This window comes from Caretta caretta, chromosome 7, assembly GCF_965140235.1.
Source record: "Caretta caretta isolate rCarCar2 chromosome 7, rCarCar1.hap1, whole genome shotgun sequence".
Classification (NCBI taxonomy): domain Eukaryota; kingdom Metazoa; phylum Chordata; order Testudines; family Cheloniidae; genus Caretta; species Caretta caretta.
Genome location: NC_134212.1, coordinates 45,326,869 through 45,350,043, shown reverse-complemented (window position 1 = coordinate 45,350,043; position 23,175 = coordinate 45,326,869). Strand labels below are relative to the sequence as shown.

The window sequence follows — 23,175 nt, the reverse complement described above, 5'->3', positions numbered from 1 at the left end:
GGACTGTATGACTGGATTGTATTTACTGAGAAGTATTTCAGTTACTTTCCTGACTTCGCTTTTCAAAGACACTCCAGCTTCTCCCTCCTGGTATTGCCGATGTCCGGGGATGTTTTCTAAATAGACAGGTGAGCAGTGTGCATCTGATGCCGATGCTGCTTCCACTTAGAGCAGGTTGATTTTCTGCTGGTGAAATGTCATAAAGCTGATCTTGACTGACCCCAGTGTAAAGGAGCTTGATTTCCACTGCCTCTATCTTCCAAATTCCTTCCCACAGAAAGGTTTTAGAGTAGCAGCCGTGTTAGTCTATATTAGCAAAAAAAAAAAAAGGAGTACTTGTGGCACCTTAGAGACTAACAAATTTATTTGAGCATAAGCTTTCGTGAGTGAGCTGTAGCTCATGAAAGCTTATGCTCAAATAAATTTGTTAGTCTCTAAGGTGCCACAAGTACTCCTTTTCTTTTTGCCACAGACAGAGGCTGAAACTACAAGATTGGATTGGAGGCGCCAGTTAAAGTTATACTTCAGTTAATATATATATATAGAGAGAGAGAGAGCGCCCGCTTTGAGATCCTCAGATACAAGATGCAAGACGCAGGGGTGCTGGAACTAGGGATAGCACCCCCTCGCTTGATGGAGTAATAACAAAATATGTGGTTTCTGATTTCAACACCCCCACTATAAAAATTGTTCCAGCACCCTGGCAAGACAAGAGAGCAAAGTACCAAGTGTCATGACCATCACTGACAGGGACCTGAGGCAATTGCACTGGGTAAAAGGCACGGTGATTATGGGTGGGGACAAATGCCCTCTTGGTGGATTTCCCCTGGGAAGACTTGGGCAAGGCTGGAATTCCGTATAACCAAGCCCGATGGCAGCACTGCAAAGCGAAACACAATCCTAAAGGTTATACAGGAGCTAAAATCTCCCAGCCCCCGCGCCCCCGCCAATTCTGTGGGGGCAATGGCATGTGGCATCCTTCCAGGCTGAGAGTGCATGGTGCTACAAATCCCAGTTTCCCACTGTTTAACCTCAATCTCCCTGCAGCAGCAAAAGCTCATGAGTGACAAACAGGCTGGCCAACCCTGAGCCAGAACCCCGTCCTCTCCCTGCCAATCCCCGGCAAAAAGGAGATCAAAGCAGGAGATCAGAGAAAGGGGAGGAGGGGTGGGCAGCTCCTGGCATCTTGGAAAATACAATGGCAAGCAGCGCACTAACAGCAGCCGCGGGTCCTCTATCTCCGGTACAAGCAATCTGAGTTCCACTGCCCAAGGCGGCTCGTCAGCCCTGTCTCCACCAAACCAAGAATTATCCGTCTGCTCAGGTCGCTCTCTGCTGTCCATTGGAAGCAGCTTTCTGTATGAGAGGGCAATTTGTTCCTATCCCCTAGCGTGCACGCACTCACACACACATCACCCAACGTTTTGCACTTCTGCTCTTGTCCCAGTTGTGGTATGAGACGACGAGGTTAGACAGACAGACAGCAGCTCTCCGGGGACAAGGCCAGCGGCTACTGTTTCTGTGTGGGCTGTGGGTACTCCCCCTGCCTGCCGGCTCGGGAGGCTTGGCCTGGGCTACTCTTCCAGTCTGAGACGGACGGCTGGAACCAGAAGGGGACTCGATTCCTCATCTGGGAGGAATTAAGTAAGTGCTGATGTCACGGTTTTGTTCAGGCGGTTAGGGAGGAGGGAGCATGCACCAGCTTGTTACACTGAAAGTAAGTGGGAAGGGGATGAATCCAGAGCAGGCCACTGGGACTGAAAGCTGATGTGAGAAGCAGTAGCATCAGCCTGGCCCTAAACAATGAAAGCATATTGCTGTGTGAATATGCATCACCCAGCAAGGACATGCAGCTACTTCTGGGGTGGAATTTGTCGGCCATCCTGTAACAGCAGTACTGTAAAAAGATATTTTTAGAAGAGGGGGTGAAGAGTAACTTTAATTGGAAATGCAGGGGGTTCAGGCTATTTTATATAGGGAGAATAGAAGTGATGGAGCTGGAATTTGGCCAGGACATTGGGGTTAATACAGGCAGGCAATGAATTTCCCCCACCCATTCCCCTTATTCTAGTATGTCATATCCCACCCAAGACTGAATGAAACCAAGAGTGAAAGGAGAGCTCTGCAGATGTTTCATGCCTCAATTTCCTCCTCTGAAGGTCCCCTCAGCCTTCCCCACATAGGGTGGAGTTAGTGATGTGGCTTAGCCCTCCATCCAAGTCACTAGCCAAAACTTAACCTGGGTAACAAGAGTCTATACAAACAAAAAGTTCTTCTGCTCCTCTTGGACTCCTCTCCAGTCTGTCCTCTGGGCTCAGTTCCCAGTCCCTTCTGGGCTCTTTTTAAATCTCTCTGCAATGAAGCCCTGACTCCCTTGCTTCTTCTAGCCCCTACTTCAGGCCCTTCCATGGGCACCCAACCTTTTCCCTATGGTTCCTCCTCTAAACTGCATTCTCTGCCCTTAGAAGCCCTTGTATTCATAAGATTGTCATTTGACCCCAGTTAATCCTCTCTTCTTCAGCTGGGAGGTAGCTAATTATGACATAGGCAGGGCTGGTCCCATTGCCCTTGTGACATGCTCTCATACAGCAGGCAGACTTGTCCTCAGGGACAGGTTTGAAATTCAGCAGTCATGGATAATCCTGATAGAAATGCAATGTTGAGTAACAGTCTCTCCTCCAGGAGAGACATGTCCCAGCCTCTGCTCAAGAGAATCTCTCAAGGCCCCAAAATGGTTCAGGCTGGGAAGGCTTGGTTCATTGGAAAAGTCTGAAGGGACACTTCCCAGTGCTGGGGGAAGTGACTGTCCATGAAGCTAAATCCCTGAAACCCTCTCTGCTCAGACCCCAGCACCTTGCTGTGACAGGCAACTCTGCAGAATTCAGTTGTCTCCTCTAGTCCTTGAAATGGACTTGGGATGGCATCTGCCCAAACCCCACTCTGCAAAGGCTCACAAAAGTTGGATAATTGATTGGTCTGGGAGACGCTGTGGAGCCAGCCACCACCTTCTAAGTGAGATCCTGTTATACTGTACCTAAGGACAGATAGTGAGCAAATAGTAACCCCAGGGCAGTCCCTCTCCTGCCCCACACATAATGGGGAAAGATGTCAAGGTGAATTTTCTCAACAAGATGCAATGAACATTCCTGAGAGTAGTGGATGAAAGAGCAGACAACATGGCAGTCCTGGAATAGAGGAGTAGGAGGAGGGGTAGGATGGAAGTCTGCTCAATGGATGGCCTCTCTCTCTCTCTCTCTCTCTCTCTGCGGAAAGATGATAACCAGAGCGGCAAGGGGCCTGTGGGAGTCAGGCTGTGCCACAGAGGACTACATAGGAGGCTGAGGGGCCATCCACCTACAGGGTGGAAACCTGGAGGAAAGGAGGAAACCTCAAGGTCTCACTCTGAAAACCCACATCCCATGAGGCTGCAATGACCAAATACCACTTGTTAGAGATGGTGGTTGATATTGAATATACTTCTCTTGGGTGATAGGTCCAGCCATAGTAATAATGTACATCCTAATAATTCCTTGTCCTTTTTATCCAGACATCCAAAGCCTTTCGGTAAATATCAGTGCCCTGCCATACAGATGGGGAACTAAGCATAGAGATATTAAAACTAAAATTGTCAAACCTGCATAGGCGCTGACTCTGTGGGTGCTCTGGGGCTGAAGCACCCATTGAAAAAAATAGTGGGTGCTCAGCACCCAGGAGCCAAACCTTGAGTGTGGAATGTGATACAAAATTACTCAAGATTGCAGTCTGCTTTGGACTTAAGAGTTAGGAAGGGATCTCTCAAAACTGGGTGATTTGGCAACAAAATGGCAGATGAAATTCAATGTTAAATGCAAAGTAATGCACATGGCAAAATATAATCCCAACTACACACAAAATGATGGTGCCTAAATTAACTGTTACCCATCAAGAAAGAGAGCTTGGAGTCATTTGCAGTACTCTAGAAGCACTATGTTTCCAGAGTACTACAAATTTATAAGAATCTTTTTCACTGTGCCTGGATTACTCTGAACTCATTCTCCAGCTTGAGAAGATTTAAAAATCATCTCCAGTCATCAATGGGACAGTCAACTGAATAATGTAGCTGGCCTTAATGTGCATCAAGGCAATACCAGGGAACTAGATGTAAATAAGATTGCTGGCAGTTTCATCTTGAAAGCTACAGTGAGACATAATGTCTTTAAACTGGGAGGTTAGCAGTGGTGCAAGTAGAAATAATTTCTTGCTGGTACTACACTCATGGGAGAGACACAGGGAGGCATGTGACCTCCCCACGTGACCCTCCATGTGACTCCTCCCCGCCCTCAGTCCGGGACCCTGATGCTCTCCCCATCCCCTCTGACACTCCACTTTGTATATACAATCATCAACATGCTTAACTACTCACTTTCCCCCCAAATATGTAGTATTTCAGTCTGTTTGTATGGAATATGGGAGTTGGGTGAAGAGCTCTTTCAGCATATGTATGACTTATTAAAAGATAAATTTTAAGTAGAACTGTATACTAAACTGCTTTATGGTATTGTACCCAAATATGGCATTTCAATTGGGGATCAACTTCCTTTATAGGAGCAGACTCCTAAAACTCTTACCATTCCACAAAAGTGGTCAATAGTCATGCAAATAGTCCCATTGTGTTCAGTGGGATTGATCAAATGATTAAGGGTTACAGGATTAAATTCCAAGTTTGTAAATTGTTCTGGATGAAACTGACAATGCCTGAGCTGTCAGATCAGAAGGAATTTCATTCAAATAAAGGTGGGCAGATGTGTGATAAGTCTTAGCTCTGTTGCTAAGATGAGGAACATATTTTCAGCAAAATTCTTGGCAGATTCCTGAGGTAGCTGGTTTAAGGCGGTCAGTGTCTGCCATTATAATCTTCACTTATAGTTCTTTCACCCACAAAGCTGAAAAATGAGGCATTTGTTTTCATTGTTTTGCTGTTCCACTTCTAGTTAACAAAATGCATGTTAGACTAGTTTGGCTGCAAAGAAGAATTCTGTGTACACTGGGGACAACACCTGATTCCTGTAAGGCTGCAGAATTGGGCTGACATCAGAATCCACACATCCTCTGGTCAGTGCAAGCAGAGGAATTCCTCTAATGATTTGGACTTTATGTGATGTAATATGGATGTCATGGATAATTCAGACCAATGGGGAAAACAAAATAAAAAACACTGTTTAAACACCTTCCGTCCCTCCCACCCCTCCCCTCTTGAGGACTCCTGACCAACCAACAAACTTAAACAAAGCCTTTGCTTAAGTTTGTTAGCATATGTATTGTGCTGTTAATGCCATTTAAAGATTGAATGCCCTCCCTAGCCACGTTCTGCTCCTTTAAGCAGAGGGGGGAGCTAGTTCCAAGTCTTTCTGGTATCCTGTACCCGCTAAAAATCTCTTGCTGGTACTGTGTACTGGAGGGTAGTGCCCTATTTTCACTCCTGGAGGTTAGTGAAGACAGCTTGTAGGTGATTGCAATTATTTTAATATACTTTAATTTATGAAAATGTAATTATGTAGTTCATAGCCATTTAATCGTTATTAAAATAGTAAAGATCCCAATATAGATGCATTCAATAACTAGAATATGAAATAAGTATATGAATATGCTGAAAATAGCCTCCCCCCCAAAACTGGCAGTCACATACACCTCCTCAAAAGTACCCACCAGCAAAAACAAAAGTCAGCACCTATGCAAATCTGGGTGTCTGAAATTAGGCACGTAAATCAGTATTCTGATTTTTAGAGGTGCTGATCACCGACAGATCCCACTAACTTCAACTGGAGTTGGAGGCACTCAGCATCTCTGAAAAGTCAGCCACTTTCCATCTCAGGTTGAGCACCCAAAAATACTCTCTAAGCCTCCCCTATCCCCACAATTATATCTAATCTATCTCATACTCAGAATCAGTTGCCATTTCAGAAAATGTTGGTCATGTATCTTTAGGACTGTCACCTTGTGCATCTGTGACTCATAAAGCTTCTGCTTGTCTCTCTCAAACACAGGGAGAAGCAACAGGATTCCCTCAAAGAAGGGCCAACAAGGACGATGTTGCACAACAGTGCTCACAGGAGCGCCCTTGACATAAGGAGAGACCCTATGACTTTGTAGCAGAAATCGAAGCGTCCCGAGTGGGTGGAGACAGTTCACTAAGAGAGGACGTGGGGCTCTTGTCCAGGATGAGTTATAGCATGCCCTCTGTATACGATTTGTACCGCAGCACCACTGCCACCTCTGTGCCAGACCCAGCGTCAACCATGGACAGGGCTCTACCAGAAACTGCTACCGTAAGCCCTGAAACCACCAGCTTTAACAGCACCAAAATCCCAGATGTGGTCAGCAGTGGGCCCAGCCTAAGCACAATGCTTCTCTCATTTGGAATCATTACTATGATTGGGTTGGCTGTAGCAATGGTAAGAGAGACCCACTCCATCCAGCATTCTAAATACTTTTCTTTCTAAAGTAGGGAGGGTGGGTGTGATTTATCAACACGAGTTTTAGTCCCAGTAACTTGATTGAACCAAGAAAGAGCCACCACACCGGAGAACCATACAAAAGTTTTGGGCACCGAAAGTGTCGGAGATCCACAACTTTTAACTGTCTTTATCCAGTGCTCAGAAAGAGCCAAGTCTGGGAGGTGTGTGTAGGCTCCCAGTAGGAACCCAAATCGCAGCACAATGATCAGTGCTTCTGGGATCTCCCAGGACTTCAGTCCAGGCAGGCTGCCCAGTAGTTTTGAGGATGCCAGGAACCAGTTCCCATATGTGGTATGAGCATTTTTTAGATTCTGCTCTGAGTTGTAAATCTGGGTTACAGAATAACAGCCATGTTAGTATGTATTCGCAAAAAGAAAAGGAGTACTTGTGGCACCTTAGAGACTAACCAATTTATTTGAGCATGAGCTTTCGTGAGCTACTCTACTCTGTCCTATGTAGGTTTTTATACCGTGCTTATCACTGTGGCATCTAAACACCTTCCAGTAGTGCATTAAGCCATATGACTATCCATCTGTTGTTTATGCTCTCATCCTCCCCCCAGAGGAACATGCATGTGCAGTGGAAAGTCTTGGTCTGGTAGGGTGTCTTTTTTTAATAAAAATATACCTATTACTAAAAGTGTGTTAGAAGAGACAAGGTCAGAGAAACGTGCCTTGCACTTGGAGCAGATAGTGAGGTTTGTGATGGCTCTTAGTTCCTGGGGAAGTTCATTCCACAGTCTCTGCCCCTGCAGAAAGTTCTGTCTCCCTTGACTGAGGTGGAGTTGGGGGGGGGCTGTCTAGCTTCCTGTGATACGGACACAGCAGAAGTAGGTCAGCACTTCAGATTACATGAGGTGATGCACTGTTAAGCAGTGAAATATTAAGAGGGGAAATGATCTCCCCTCCCCTTCTTCCCCCATTGTCATGTTTCCTTTCAAAGCCAGCTCCTGAGTAGATCCCTTGGCAATTTGGAAGTAAAAAGACTTCTGAATGTGTGGTAGGTTTCCTACATAACACCTAACCCATCTCCCATACGGAGAGTTAAAGAAAAAAGGAAGGTTCTGTGATTGTACAAAGAAGCTGTTATCCAAATAACAACTGGCATGTCTAATGATGTGTGGTGTGGAGTCCGTCACACTCTTCCCGCGGGATATTGAACAAATTCCCCGAGCTGCTCCACAGAGCCAGCCCTTCCATCTCCACTATAGGTAGTGGCTTTCTAAACCTTTCTTCTCACTTAGTCCTAAATGCGTGTTGCTCATAAAGAAGGCAGCGCAAAGGGCTGGGGTCCTTCTCTAGTAGAATAAGCTAGTTTATCTTTCAGAAGAAGATGGGTGTTAACAACAAAAATCAGTTCCTAGGGTCAGCTTCCCTTACAAACTGCAACAAGTTAATTTGTGGAACTTGCTGCTGCAGAATTTTCTTGCAGACTTTCGATAAAGTTTTCAAAGACAAAAGCAAGTCAACCTAGACCAGTGGCTCTCGACCTTTCCAGACTACTGTACCCCTTCCCTTTCAGGAGTCTGATTTGTTTTTTGTATCCCTAATTTCACCTCAAAAACTACTTGCTTACAAAATCAGATATAAAAATAGAAAATTGTCACAGCACCTTACTGCTGAAAAATTGCTACTTTCTCATTTTTACCATATAATTATAAAATAAATCAATTGGAATATAAATATTACACTAAATTTCAGTGTATAGTGTATATAGAACAGTATAAACAAGTCACTGTATGAACTTTTTGCTTCTACTGATTTCACTGGTGCTTTTTACGTAGGCTTTTGTAAAACTAGGCAGATATCTAGGTGAGTTGACGTACCCCCAGAAGACCTCTGCGTTCCCCCATGGGTACATGTACCCCTGGTTGAGAACCCCTGACCTAGACCATCCCTGTCAGCTGTTGTTCCAACCTTCTCTTTAAAACCTCTAGTGATGGGGATTCCACAACCTCCCTCGGAAACCTATTCCAGAACTTAACACCTGTTATAGTTAGAAAGTTTTTCCTAATATCTAACCAATCTCTCTTGTTGCAGATTAAGCCCATTACTTCTTGTCCCACCTTCAGTTAACATGGAGAATAGTTGATGACCATCCTCTTTATAACAATCCTTAACATATTTGAAGACTTATCAGGTCCTCCCCAGTTTTCTTTTCTCATGACTAAACTTGCCCAGTTTTTTGTAGTTTTTTTTAACTTTTCCTCATTGGTCAGGTTTTCTAAACCTTTCATTATTTTTGTTGCTCTCGGCTGGACTCTCTCCAGTTTGTCCACATCTTTTCTTAAAGTGTGGCACCCAGAACTTGACCCAATACTCCAGCGGAGGCCTCACCAATGCTTAATAGAGCGAGACAGTTACCTCCCATGTTTTACATACAACACTCCTGTTAATACACCACAGGATGATAGCTTTTTTGCAACTACTTCTCATTGCTGACTCATTCCATTTGTGATCCACTATAGCCCCCAGATCCTTTTCAGCAGTGTTAACACCTAGCCAGTTATTCTCCATTTTGTAGCTGTGAATTTGATTTTTTTCTTCCTAAGTGAAGTACTTTGCACTTGTCTTTACGGAAGTTCATCTTGTTCAATTCAGACCAATCCTCTAATTTGTTAAGGTTGTTTTGAATTCTAATTCTGTCCTCTAAAGTGCTTGCAACCCCTCTCAGCTTGGTATCACCTGCAGATTGTATAAGCACACTCTCTACTCCATTATCCAAGTCATTAATGAAAATACTGCTTAGTACCAGCCCCAGGACAGACCCCTGCAGGCCCCTCGAGGTACTCCTTCCCAGCTTGATAGCAAACCATAACTCCTCTGAGTATAGTCTTTCAACCTGTTATAAACCCACCTGAGAGTAATTTCATCTAGACCCAAATTCCCTAGTCTGCTTATGAGACTATCACCTGGGAGTGTGTCAAAAGCCTTACTAAATTGAAATATACCACATCTACTATTTTACCCACCCGCTCGGCCAGTAACCCTGTTAAAAGAAGGAAATTAGTTTGGCTTGGTGTAGTTTGTTCTTGACAAATCCATGTTGGCTATTCCTTGTAACCCTATTATCCTCTATGTGCTTACAAATTGATTGTTTAGTAATTTGATCCAGTATTTTTCCAGGACTGGTCTGTAATTCCCCAGGTCCTCCTTGTTCCCCTTTTTAAAGATAGGCACAATCTCCTGCTCCTCTCCTCACTGGAACTGTTTTAATGGTGTTTCTCTTTCTCCTCTAGGTTCTCTATATCAGGAAGAGGAAGAGGTAAGTGCAGTCTGCTTTTGGGGAATCTTAATGCATCAAAGCTAAGGCAAAGACCAGGTCATCTCTAGCAGACAGAGAGGCCAGGGGAAGGGAGTCAGATGGGAATGCAGAGTTCCCTCCCTTTCTCCCCCCCCCCGTTGTAGATTTCTTTCTCAAAGCCAGCTCCTTGCCATTTGGGAAGCCAAAAGTCCTCTGAATGTGTGGTAGGTTTCCTACACAACACCTAACTTATCTCACATAGGGAGGGATAAAGAGAGGGGGAACGTTCTGTGTTTGTACAAAGAAGCGGTTATCCATATAACAGGCATGTCCTATCAGTGGTGGAGTCTGTCACATTTCAGCCAATCTCAAATGCTACGCTTACAGGCAGGGCTCCTCTGCTCCAGCTGCCTTATGTAATGAAGTTTGCCTGGCAAGGCTACATGTGCCAGACCCCAGTTCTCCAAAGCTTCGGCTTAGCTTGGCAAGGGCTGTGGGCCTACCTTTCCCCCTGCTTTCCTCTGTTTATGGCAGTGCTGCTGGGCGGAATGATGGACTCCACATTTCCCCTGGATCCGGTTTTGCAAGACACTAAGTTTCCTAGCTCAAGATTTAGTGGTCTCCCCCTCACCCACCCATTAAGCTTGCTGCTGAAAATCAGGCGAAGGATGGCAAGCAGGGAAAGACATCTCTCCTTGATTCTCCTGCTATTTCCAAATGGACACAGACATTGGTGAATTTCTGTGCCATGGACGGTGCCTCACTTAGTGACTGCAGTGGGCAATGCTAGGCTACACACAGTGTGCAGGATACATTGCTACTAGCCAGAAAACTTACAAGCTGGTTCCCAAAGCAGGGACTTGAGAGAAACAGAAGCAGCTAATGGCAGTGCTGAAACATTTAGCCTGTAAACATACTGATGGTTTAGTGGGCAGAACCCAGCCAGAGGCAGGCAAGGGTCATGTGGAGAACGTCATCTGAGCCTGGGCCAAAAGGGATATTTGTGGTGGTGAACAGTTCAGGAATCCCTGCCTCCCCACAAAGTGACACCCACAGCATATGCCGGGGCTTTGACAGCTACACACAAGTATGCCTGTGTGATGGGGTCAGCAGTCCCTCTCATCATTGCTTTGTCTAGGCCAGCATGAAGGGAGACTCTTTGTGGGGTCAGGCTACATTGTTAGTGTGAGAGCAGGTAAGCCACACAGAACTACAAAGTGTTTGTGTGTCCATCAGCTCCCTCAAGAGCTCCTTTTAGATTTTACGTACCAATCCCGCCTTCCTCCTTCCCAGGTTGTTGGCAGAGACTGAACTCAGAACCAGACACAGGCCTCTACCACTTGAGCTGAAGATGTAATTCTGCCAGCAGTAGGAGGTTTTTATCCAACATGTGGACTAGCCACTGTGGTTGGGAGGTGGGGGCGGGGGGGTGTACAGCACACTGAGCCAGCGTGGTACGTGCTTCCCCCTGCCACATAAAGCTTATCCTGAGATTCTAGGTCAGTTTAAATCCCCACATGAGCCCCTGCTGTGCAGCCACAGGTTACCGGGAGTAACTGAACCGTGCACATTCAGTACCGACCGCTTCCACTTTGTCTAACAAAACAACCTGGTTAGCGGGTAGCAGCAGTTGGATCTTATCCTTGCCCCTGGACGGGGACATGACACTTAGTGAGTTACAGCCAAATCTTCTCTTAACAGCAAGAAGCACCCTAAAATATAAAATATAGCCCTACACACAGATCCATACACACGTTTCAGCAGCTGCCCAGCAAGAGAGTGGGGAGGGAAGACTAACCAGTCTATTTCACTCTCCCTCTTTCCTCAGCCACAGGTTTCGATGCTGCACTTTGCTCTTCTTTCCTTTGGCAGGTTAGAGAAGCTGCGGCACCAGCTCATGCCCATGTACAATTTCGACCCCACAGAAGAGCAGGACGAGCTGGAACAAGAGCTGCTGGAGCATGGGAGAGATGCTGCATCTTCCCAGGCCACCCAGAGCAAGGTAGCAGTTGCCTTCCACAGTCACATCACCCTTCTTTCTACCCAACCCACTCAGGGACGTGCAGGCCTGTTATTACTGAGCCTGGCAAATGCATTGGAGTTAGTCTTGTAATGAACGCCGTGTGTGGCATAAGCCACACGGAGCCTCTGGGGTCTTCATTAACCACGTGGTACAGGCTTGGGTAGAAGGCCAGAGCAGCTTGGAAAGGAACAGGGAAAGGGGAAGGTCACAGGGTTGTCATTACAGAGAGATGGTGGGAGGGAAAATGCAAAATTTGGCAAACTAGAAGAGGGGGAAGGGAGGGTTTCAGCAATTAGGGGATAGGTTTCCTATAGCTAATCTCTCAACATGCTGCAAGGGCCTAGCAGAGCATCAAATGGAGTTGGAGCCGGTACGTGCTGGGAGTGGGAGCTGACAAACAGAGCCCAGCACATGCATGGCCAAGTGTGCAGCCCTTGCACAGGCCATGGAGAAGGGCATCTTCACCTCATGAGCACCCCTTCCTCTCTAGTGATAGCATTGCATGGGGTCCTGGTCTCTAGCATTCCTCCTTCTGGGCTCTCCCTGGGGCTGCAATGGCCTATCTCAGGCCACATCTTCCCCTGACTCCCTCTCTGTGGTTCTGCAGGTTGGTCATCTAGCCAAACCAGATAGAGTCTAAACCCCCTCCGCAGGAGCACAAACTAACAATCTAAATAAAAGTCCATATCAGTCTTCACACTAATAGCGCTTCTGCCCCCTCAGGCTTCAGTGTAGTTCCCTTATTTTCCTCTGCCTCAGAGGTTCCCTTGTAGGAACCTAACCTGCCCCTCTAGCCTAGAGTTCTTTCACCATTGTTTCCTGCCTATTAAACTCTGTCCCAGAGCACCTCTCCACTAGTATCTGCCACCTCAGCAATCTCTCCCAAACTGAGCTCCACAGACCAGCTCTACCTCCTCTGGTCTGGAGGCAATTAGTAAGTCTCCCCTCCAGGTGCAGAGCATGCCTAGTTGCAGTTCTGTCTCTTGCTTTGCAGCTGGTGGGGGTTAAGCCCCATCAAAGGGAGTAACCAATTTCTCATCTGCATGAAGGAATCTAACCCTCTGGCTGGCCCATAAGGCAGCTGTGGAGAAGTGTGTCTCAGCAAGGGCCTTGCTGTGGAGGGTAGGGGTGCAGCCTCCTGTGAGTTTCCAATCATTGCAGTTAGCACACATTGCATTTCCAAGTAGAGGAGTGATGGTGAAGTATGCATGGACTTGGCTAAGCAGGTTACTTGAGTGCTACTGCATACAAGGCTTTAGAAGAAAGACCGGGAGGCAAGTTTCTGCTTTAGCTCAAGTGGGACGGGCTTTTGCAGCAGAAGCGCCCAGGCTCTAGGTTTGACAGCTGCTGCAGACCTCTGAATGGCCACGGCATGCACCATAATGACAACTGCAAAGTCCCACAATGCTGCCGTTTTGCTACACTAGAGAGATTTGAGAAGAGGGTCTCCACTAGTGGTTTTCAATTGCTATTGGTATAGTCTTTGCAGTATCTCAGCCAACATGTTAGCTCTGTGCCAATTTGCCCAGGGCACCAGGTTGTGGGAGGAGCAGGGAAAGGAGCTACTTACGACTCTCAGCCAGTTTCACAATCTTCTTTGTTTTCATTGTGGGGGGAAAAAGTTCTTATGAAATGCAGAGGCATCAGGGATAGCTGGAACAGGTACGTCTTGGAGCAAGTGATGTGAGGGTGCAGCCCCTCTGTAGAGTAAACAGCTCCCCTTCCTTAGATTTCTTTTCAGCTGTACCAACCAGCCCACATATTCCTTTCCATTTCCTATGGAGCTTTTCCTTGGGGGTGGAAAGTGCTCTTGTTTTCACACACATACTTCACTTTATATACTTAACTAGTTGGCAGCAGATTAATGGAGGTGAATGTGGGAGAGGAAAAATATGTAGAAGTTGTAACTGTAAAGCCTTTTTCCCCAAAGGAACCTCCCCTATTGCCTAAGCACACATGTAAAAATGTAGTAGCAAACTGTCATGTGGGCAGGTAGAGACACCTGAGGTAACAAGTAAACAATGGCAGCTTTTGCTTCTGTATCTTCTCCTTCACAGAGTCATCATCTTAAAATTCTGCTTCCAGAACTAACAGTATGCATCTGATGAAGTGAGCTGTAGCTCACGAAAGCTTATGCTCAAATAAACTGGTTAGTCTCTAAGGTGCCACAAGTACTCCTTTTCTTTTTGAGAACTAACAAAGCGTCCCTGAGAATACACACTGCTGCGCTTGACATGGGCACAAACTACAAAACTTTGATCTGCAGGCTGACTGCCCTGAAATTCACAGGGCTTTTGGATAAGGGGTTTTGATAGTTCCATTGTCAGAATAAAGGCCAGTGGCCAAATTTGGACCCAAATCTGGATTTAGATTCCAGTTGCCTGCCCCAAAATGTGGGCTGTTTCTTCAAACCCAACTCTACTAGACAGGATAGAGCAGGGAGTTGGGTTACTGCATTTTAGGTGACCGGTTCTTCTGGGATCACTTACCCCTTGTATCACTGCTTGTGTGTATGTTTTGGAGGGATTGTTGGTGGCAGAGGGTTGTGTGTTTAACATGTTGATTTTTGAAAAGTAGAGGAATAATATATAAAGTAGGGATTCTGACTAAAATGCGACTAGGAAGAAATACAGGATGCATAAGGAAGAGCTCATTCAGATAATGAAGTGTGTGAGGGAGGGAAACAATGGCACAGTAGCAATGCCAAAGGCAACTGATTAGAACAGGACTGTGCTGCTGGACTCCTCAGATCTGCCTGGGGCCTGCTGCCTCACAGCTGCCTCTGATGATAAATGGCAATTGTAAAGGTTCGAAAGAGTAAGAGAGAACATCCAAAATGGAGCCACTGTATAGCATGTGGCAGGTTTCATAGGTTCCAAGGTGCAAGAGCCATAGGGCTACAACAGTTTGGAAGTGACTGCCTTGTACATACAAATATTGATAAAGAGATAAGCCATCCAAATGATGCAGGGAGAAAGAAAGTGTTACATGTTGTTTATCCATGCAGCCTGGATAAACTACATCTAATGATCCCCATTGTCTGATGGTGTAAATTGGCTTGTCTCCATTGACTTCAATGTCTGACCTAATATATATATTTGGGTCACATATTTGTTAAGCCCAGTGTTTTCTAATCAGACTAATCCTGGTGATGAATGTAGGCATAGGCGTGCGTACAGGGTGTACCCAGGCACACCCTAATGCAGGGCTGGGTAAGCTCGTCCTGCCCGGCCCACCCCGAGCTCCCGGCCAGGGAGGCTCCCCATCTTCCCCCGGCGCCTCAGCGCGCCGCGTCCGGGAGCGGCCCTGGACAGCGCGGCTGCAGCGGGACCTGAGCTCCCGCCGCTCGGAGCCGTGTGGTGAGGGGCGGGGCTGCGAGTGCAGGTCCCGCCGCTGCAGCGCTGTCCAGGGCCGCTCCCGGACGCGGCGCGCTGAGGCGCCGGGGAGAGGTGGGGCTAAGCGGCACGGTGAGGGGGCCGGGAGTCCTGGGGACAATCAGGGGCTGGCTGGGGCAGAGGCTCTGGCGGTCAGGGGACGGGGGGTTGGAGCGTGGGAGTTCCGGGGGTCTGTCAGGAGGCGGGGGCGTGGATAGGGGTCGGGGCAGTCAGGAGACAGGGGGGTCCCGGGGTGGTGGTTGGGGGGGGCGGTCAGGGAGCAGGATGGGTCGGGGATTACGAGGGGGGCAGGAAGTGCGGGGGGGGGCCAGGCTGTTTGGGGAGGCACAGCCTTCCCTACCTGGCCCTTCATACAATTTTTGACCCTCGATGTGGCCCTCGGGCCAAAAAGTTTGCCCGCTCCTGCCCTAATGTCTCCACAAAAAAAAAGAAGAAGACGGGGCTATGCGTTTTAATGTAACCGCATGATGCGCTCGGCATGGAAAGCCCACAGTCGCTCCAGCGTGCGTCCCCACGGCTGCGGCGCCGCATTACCATTGGCCCTCCCCTCCCCTCCCACCACTAGTCTAGAAAATTCTTTGATCTCTATCAGGGGTTGGCAACCTATGGTAGGCGAGCCAGTTTTTAATGGCAGGCTGCCGTCTGCCGGACACGGGCAGACAGCAGCGTGCCACCAAAAATCCGGCCCGGCCTGGCCCGCTCTTTTCCGCCCCCCCGCCCTCTCCTTGCACGGCAGGCAAGCTTCCCCCTCCCCCGCCTCTTCCCCCAGCATGCTGGGTTCCTGCGCTTCCCCCTCTCCCTCCCTACTGCAGATCAGCTGACGGCCCTTGGCAGGGAGGGGGAGAGGGAAAAGCAGAGCCACAGTTCGCTCTCTGCTCCGGGGACCTTGGGGAAGGGGATGGAGTCAGGGGATATCCCCTCCAGCCGGCTGCTGTGAACCGCTCACGGCAGGGGGCTGGGAGCACCCCCATGACCCCCGCCCACACCCCCAGCTCTCTGCCCTGACCCCTGCACCCCCTCACACACCCCTAGCCCCCCCTGCCCTGACTCCTGCACCCCCCACACATACCCAGGCCTCCCCATGCCCTGACTCTTGCACCCCCACTCCCACCCTGAGCACTAAACGGGAGCTCCTGCACACACACACACACATTCACACCTGCACCCCTCATACCAAGTGGGAGCTGCCCAGGTAAGCGCTCCACACCCAAACCTCCTGCCACAACCCTGAGCCCCATCCCTCATTCTAGCTCCTGGCCAGACCCTGCACACCAATCCCCAGCCTGCTTCTTCACCCCCAGCCCTATTCTCAGCACACTCCCACCCTCATCTCAGTGCAGAGAGAGGAAGAGAATGGGCTAGAACCAGGGAGAAGGTAGGTACCTACTCTATGCAGACGGGGCCGGGACTCCAGACCGGCAGTGGGCTGAGTGGGACTGGCAGCCGGGACCCTGGCTGGCAGGAGCCAGCAGACGGAACCCCAGACCGACAGGGGGCTAAGCGGCAGTGGGCTGAGCCGCTCAGCTCACTGCCAGTCTGGGGTCCCGGCCACCAGCCCCGCTCAGCCCACTGCCAGTCTGGGGTTCTGGCTGCCGGTCTAGGTGAACGGAACCCCAGGCCGGCAATGGGCTGAGCGGGCCAGCGGCGTAAGATCAGCATTTTAATTTAATTTTAAATTAAGCTTCTTAAACATTTTGAAAACGTTGTTTACATACAACAATAGTTTAGTTAGGTAATATATAGACTTATAGAGAGAGACCTTCTAAAAAACGCTAAAATGTATTATTGGCACGCAAAACCTTAAAGTGAATAAATGGAGACTCGGCACACCACTTCTAAAAGGTTGCAGACCCCTGACCTATATAAACGGCTGCGTCAGGCATGCCCAGCGCAGTGTCTACAGTGTTTGTAAGCTTTGTCACATGTACTCTGCTGAAATAGCCTAACAAGCCTGTGGCTTTACGTTTTAATTCAATCGTATGACACCCCCTTTTAATTTTAAAATATGGATCGGTTCATTGTTAAGTTAAGAAAAGGAGCAGACAAGCTGTTCATGTGAAAGAGCCTTTTCGAAACTAGCACATGTAAAAAACAATCTAAGAAGTACAGTGTCCCAAAACAGCGCCTCGACTCACTCATGATTTTGTACATTGAACAAGAATTGGTTTCGTCAGTTAATTACAACGATGTGATTGAGGAATTTAAGTCCATAACACCTGGTGAGCGAAGTCTCACTCTCTAGGACAGGAAGATGAAGAAACCTTAATCTGTTTTGGTCGGTTTGGGTTAGCTCATTATCTGGTTAAAGATAAAGATCATGAAAATTTACTATCTTTGTATACGCCTGGTTATCACTACAGCAAAACTTTGGTATTTTGTGCCTCATATTTTAAGTAAAGTTTAGTTGTTAATTTAAAAAAATTAAGTTAAGTTTTAGTTTATTTAGTTTGTTTGATGAATAAAAATAATGTCCTTTATGACTGAGTAATTCAATAAATGTTTGCCTTTTAAAAAAATTCCCTGGGTGCACATCCTAATGAAATGTGCTGCGCAGGCCTGTGAATGTAGGTAAGACACAGTGTGTAAGTTTATGAAGAGACATGTGGGTTTGCAAATATCTCTGCAGATCCTTGCCTTGTCTCATCTCTCATTGCTTCATTTTTGCAGATCCTCCTGATGAGCCAGGGAACCGTCCAGAGACCCAGCCGCCTTGTGTTCACAGACGTCGCTAACGCTATCAATGCGTGAACGACACCTGCCCCTGCTTTGGATCACGCTGAGATCGGGGAGGACGGAGCCAACCAGTTACATACCACAAGCATGGATGAGGATACCGAGCTTACCGACCACCCCATCAGTTTGTGCTGTGACTGAGGAGCAGTTCTGGGCATTTACACACTTCAGGCAGCAAATGCTTGGTGGTGGCTGGCTGCAGCAACTTTTGGTGCGTCCGTCGCTACCAAAGGGCCCTGAGCTGCCATGCTCAGATTTCAGGAGCGATCCTGGTTAGTGCCGTCTTACCAAGCTGTGCAGGGTTGAAGATAAACTGTCTTGAAGCTAAATCGGTCAGAACACAGGACCCTACCAAGTCATGGGATCGTGGCAGGGGTGGGAGCACTTGTTTTGAAGGGCTTTCCCAGTGGTTTTATACCATAACATCTCATGGTTGGAGTCCTGCAGTGTAATCTAATGGTTTCCACGGAGCTTTAGCGGGTGCCTGGAGGCAACTTAAGCCTCCTTGAGCTGGAAGGCAGTGCAGCTGTGCCTGTCTCCTCGGCAGTGCACATGATATTATCCCAAAGGCAAGCTCATCTGTCTTGCCTCTTGTGCTGCCTGGATTGTTCATAAACACACTCACGGGGTAGCACTCAAAGATTCCTTGTGGTCTTCCATTGGGTTTTGGTAGCACTGGAGTTTCACTAGTTTTAAAGGTGAACCAAAGAGCTTTGGAAAAATAAATTGATTACATAAATCTAAAGAGAGGAAATGGTTGAATGTCCCAGATCAGTGATGTAATAAGAATGTAAGGACAAGCCATTCAGCTCGTAGAAGCTGGGACCTCTCATCTCCCTCTGTAGAGCTCCCTCTGGCTTAGCTAGGAGTGGCAGTGATTGGTGACCGGATACCACAGTGGTAGAATTAATATAATAATAATAAATAAATGGGATTGGATGTAATCCCATCCACTCCTGTGCTTTGGCCAAGGAAGATGGTTCTTACAGAGCAAAGTTTTCTGAGGGAAGAACAACACTTTGAGGAAGTCTGTGTGTGTGAGAGAGAGAGAGTGAGAAAATATAGGACAAATACATTTCAGTACATAATAGTCAAAAGTGTGATCCTTACTTATTTACCTGCCAGAACCTGGATTCAGGGTTCTTTGCTTCTCCTGCTGAAATAGATGACCCCATCTAAAGCAGTGTACAGCGTATAAGAAAACGCTCTGCTTTATGTCTCAGTCACATCAGCCAGCAATGCAGAAGAAATGCAAAATCTTGAACTTGGGTCTTGGTAGGTAAAAACAAATCCTTTTGGTTCACCTTTATCACTGGTGCACTTCTCTCTCAGCTGTGTCATTAACTGATGGGCGAGTGCTGAAGAGGAAGCTCCTGGGCAAGAGTGCTGTTATGGTGCCTACCAGGCCCCCACTGCAACTGGCCAACTTAGGACACTGCAGTATGGAGCTGGCACTGTAATAAGCAGAGCTTTCTGGCAGTCACCAAGAGGAAGTGCAGTATGGCCAGGCTCTGCAGGGAGAACATCAAAAGCAAGTAGCAGGACCTAAGCAATGATAGTAGGAAAGTGTAAAAACAGGCTGTCTGTAAGTTTCCCTTCACCCATGTCCCCCAGCAGAGCCAGATCATAAGACAATTGTAATACCAGGTGATGGGTCTGTACCTATGGATCTATATAGATATAGTCAAGAGATCCAGCTGTCCCACCAATAAGTTTGAGACCTGATGTATGCAGCACATGCATGTGTCCATCACAGTTGATGCACTGATTATCTATTGATTTTCCTTCAGCACATGCATTTGTCAAACAGAACTGCCTTCTGCCCAGGTGCTCCAGAGCAGAGAGAGCCAACTACATGACTCTCAAAGTAAAGAGCTCTCTTTAAATTGGCAGCCAAAATCTGAATGCATACCTATATTTAGAAAGTGGGCATTATGCAAAGAGGCAGGTGACTGGCTGTCAGAGTGTCCAGTAGTTTGGGTATTCATCGAACTGCACAAGTCAGGACTTGCTGGTCAGCGTACCCGCCCTCAAATCATTTTCTGACAAATTTCCCCCTTTCATATGTGCACATACCTTTCCTGCTTATGGGCCCGATCCTGCAACCCCTTCTCATGCAACTTGTCCTTACCCAGCAGAGTATTCACTGACTACTCACCTGCATAAGACTTTGCAGGACTGAGCCTTTTGGGAGGTTTATTTTTTTTAAACTTCCCCTCCCTGTTAAAAGCTTGAGGATTCTTGGAACCTGTTTGATCCTGGAGTCTGTAGCTGCCTTTGGGAAAATGGCCCTCAGCTCATAGCCAGAAGAAAACTGGAATCTACGAAAAGGCATCCCAGCACCTTAGCTACAGGCTGCCATTAGTGTTCCCACTCCAAAAGGATTGCTTACAACAGGGTGAGGTGTATGGAAATAAGCTTGATCCTCAGCTGGTGTAATACAGCCTATCTCTGCTGGGTTTGGTGGACATTGTCAATGGCCCAGATCCATAAACGTATTTAAGTGCCTAATTTAATGGGAGTTAGGTGCTAATACCTTTGAGGTTCTGAGCCCTGGAGGCTTCAATGCAGCTACACTGATTTTACCCCAGATGAGAATCTGAACCAAACACATCACATACTTTACTCTGCTTTGGGAGAACCATCATCTCTTTCTATTGGCTCAGAAATGGCTTCCAGCAACTGAGTTGTCAGATTTCTCCCTTGTAGATTTCAGCTGTTGCTGTAAGGCCCACTGGGGCTTGGCAGGCCTTAGGGCTTCTGAACTATTTGAAAACTAAACAACATTGGCTTTTTTCTTTTTAGGGGAACATTTTTCAAGACTCCTTATCACTGACGTGAATTTTTTTAATTCTTTGATTCAATACGCAAAACGGTAACAGGAAGTATTTCCTAAAAGCAACAATATGCTTTGCAAAGCGCTGTGAACCCCTTCCTTGCATTTCTCAGGCAGTTGCTGAGTGATGCACTTACTGTGTATCCAGAACGAAACCCATACCTTGTCATGTATTAGGGGTAAGACCTATATTATATAATAAATGGACAGAATTCCACTCAGATTCAAACAGTTCTCTTATATAAGGGGGCTCTGTCCTGTGCTGGGGGCCGTTGAATCAATGTAATACAGATAACAAGACTAAAAGAATATTTCCACTATTGGCTGGGCTTTAGCATTCTTTTAGTGTAATAGCACCTCCTTACAGGGTACTGGACATATACATATAATTTAGTAGATGTGTTAAGGTGTAATTTAACTCAAGTTTTAATCATTCAGATGTAATTAAAGTATTTACATGAAATCTGGCATGATTTTTAGTCTTTTTTTCTTTTCATTTTTCAGGAAAAATGGCTGAGCACATATACCCAATGCATGCTGAATCAGCATGTTCCAAGCACAGTACTAGACACTGAATACTTGAGCAGAAACACTCCCCCTCCATGAGAAAAAATATCAACAGGTTGAGATCGACAAAATCGGGCTTGCAGAGTTTCTGCTGAAAGCTTCTCTCTGGGGAGAACAAACTGGGGTGAGACAACCCACATTGCAGATCACAAGGATGCATGATCAAGGAGTATAGAAGCCAGGGCTTCTGTGGTTGGAACTTGTGCTCTGGCAGCCCAGTTTCTGGATAAGCCACATTCTCATGGACATCCCCACTCATACCAATAATAATCCTTCTGAGATTGCAAAAAAAGTGGGGATGAATACTACTTGAAGAAGCCCTGAGAGTCCCTTGCTGATATACACTAGACTATCTACCAGGATTGCAGAGACAATAGGAATTGTAGAAAATTGATAAGGGAGGCAAAAGGACACAAGCAAACTCTACAGCCAGCAAAGTTAAGGACAACAAGGAGGTTTCTTAATATATTGGTCTATTACTAGATGGAAATGATAGACTTATCAACAACATAGACAAGGCAGAAGTGTTTAATAAATATTTCTGTTCTGTATTTGGGGAAAAAACAGATTGTCATGTCATCTGATGATGACATTCTTTCTATTCTATCTCATGGGGATATTAAACAGCAGTTACTAAAGTTAAATTTTTTTGAAATGAGCAAGTCCAGCTAACTTTCATTCAAGAGTTTTAAAGAACACTGAGGAGCTTGTTGGACTGCTAATGTTGATTTTCAATTAGACTTCAAACACTGGGGAAGTTCCAGAAGACTGGAAGAAAGCAAATGTTTTGCTAATATTTAAAAAGGGTAAACAGGGTGACCTGGGTAATTATAGACCTATCAATCTCAGGCAAGATAATGGAGTGGCTGCTAGAGGACTCAATTAACTAAGAAATAAAGGAAGGAAATATAATTAATGCCAATAAACATGAGTTTACAGAAAGTAGAGCCTGTTTAAAACTTTTTATTTTTTGACAAGATTACAAGTTTGGTTCATAAAGGTAATAGCATTGATGTAATAGACCTCTGTAAGCCATTTGGCTTGGTACAGCATGACGTTTCAATAAAATGAAAATGATATAAATATAATGGTACACATTAAATAGATTAGAAGCTGGTTAACTGAGAGGTCTCAAAATGTAAATTGGAATTATCATTGAGTGGGTGTGTTTCAAATAGGGTCCTGCAAGGATTGGTTCTTGGCACTACGCTATTTAACATTTTTACTTAGCACATTATGACCTGGAAGAAAATATAAATTAACTGATAATGTTTGCAGAAACACAAAAGTTGGGGGGAGTGATTAAATAATGAAGAGGACAGGTCACTGATACAGAGCCAGCTGAATCTCTTGGTAAGCATAGCGCAAGCAAATATGTGGTTTAATATGGCTGAATATAAATGTATACATCTAGGACAGTGGTTCTCAAACTGTGGGTCGGGACCTTGTTTTAATGGGGTCACCAGGGCTAGCATTAGACTTGCCGGGGCTGAAGCCTGAGCCCCACTGCCCAGGGCCTAAGCCTAAGCTCAGGTTACAGGGCCTCTGCCTGGGGCTGAAGCCCTTGGGCTTTGACTTTGGCCTTAGCCTCCCTGCCTGGGACAGCAGGGCTCAGACTTTATTTTGTCCCCCACACCCAGGGCAGCAGGGCTTGGGCAGGCTCAGTCTTCAGCCTCTACTCCTGGGGATGAGTAGTAATTTTTGTTGTCAGAAGGGAGTCACAGTGCAATGCAGTTTGAGAACCCCTGATCTAGGTACAATAAATGGCCATCCTTTCAGGATAGTGGACTCTATCCCAGCATGCAGTGACTCAAAAAAATTTGGGGGTTGTGGTGGAGAATCAGCTAAACATGGACTCCCAGTGCAATGCTGTGACTAAAAGGA

At 46.6% G+C, this 23,175-nt stretch overlaps 1 protein-coding gene across 2 annotated transcripts; it reads left to right on the top strand.

The window, feature by feature from the left end:
* Positions 1-1,148: 1,148 nt before the first annotated feature.
* Positions 1,149-22,238, top strand: C7H3orf18 (chromosome 7 C3orf18 homolog). Of its 2 annotated transcripts, XR_007357763.2 has the most exons (6): positions 1,149-1,644; positions 6,024-6,431; positions 9,733-9,758; positions 11,610-11,739; positions 17,823-18,160; positions 21,229-22,238. XR_007357763.2 is itself a non-coding variant. In XM_048858781.2 (5 exons), the coding sequence occupies exons 2-5, from the start codon at positions 6,198-6,200 to the stop codon at positions 17,901-17,903; spliced, it is 471 nt and encodes a 156-aa protein (XP_048714738.2). In that variant the 5' UTR covers positions 1,149-1,644; positions 6,024-6,197; the 3' UTR covers positions 17,904-21,192. The 2 variants fall into 2 exon arrangements, 1 of the variants encoding a protein (XP_048714738.2); XM_048858781.2 differs by lacking the exon at positions 21,229-22,238 and having other exon boundaries at positions 17,823-21,192.
* The last annotated feature ends 937 nt before the right edge of the window (positions 22,239-23,175 follow it).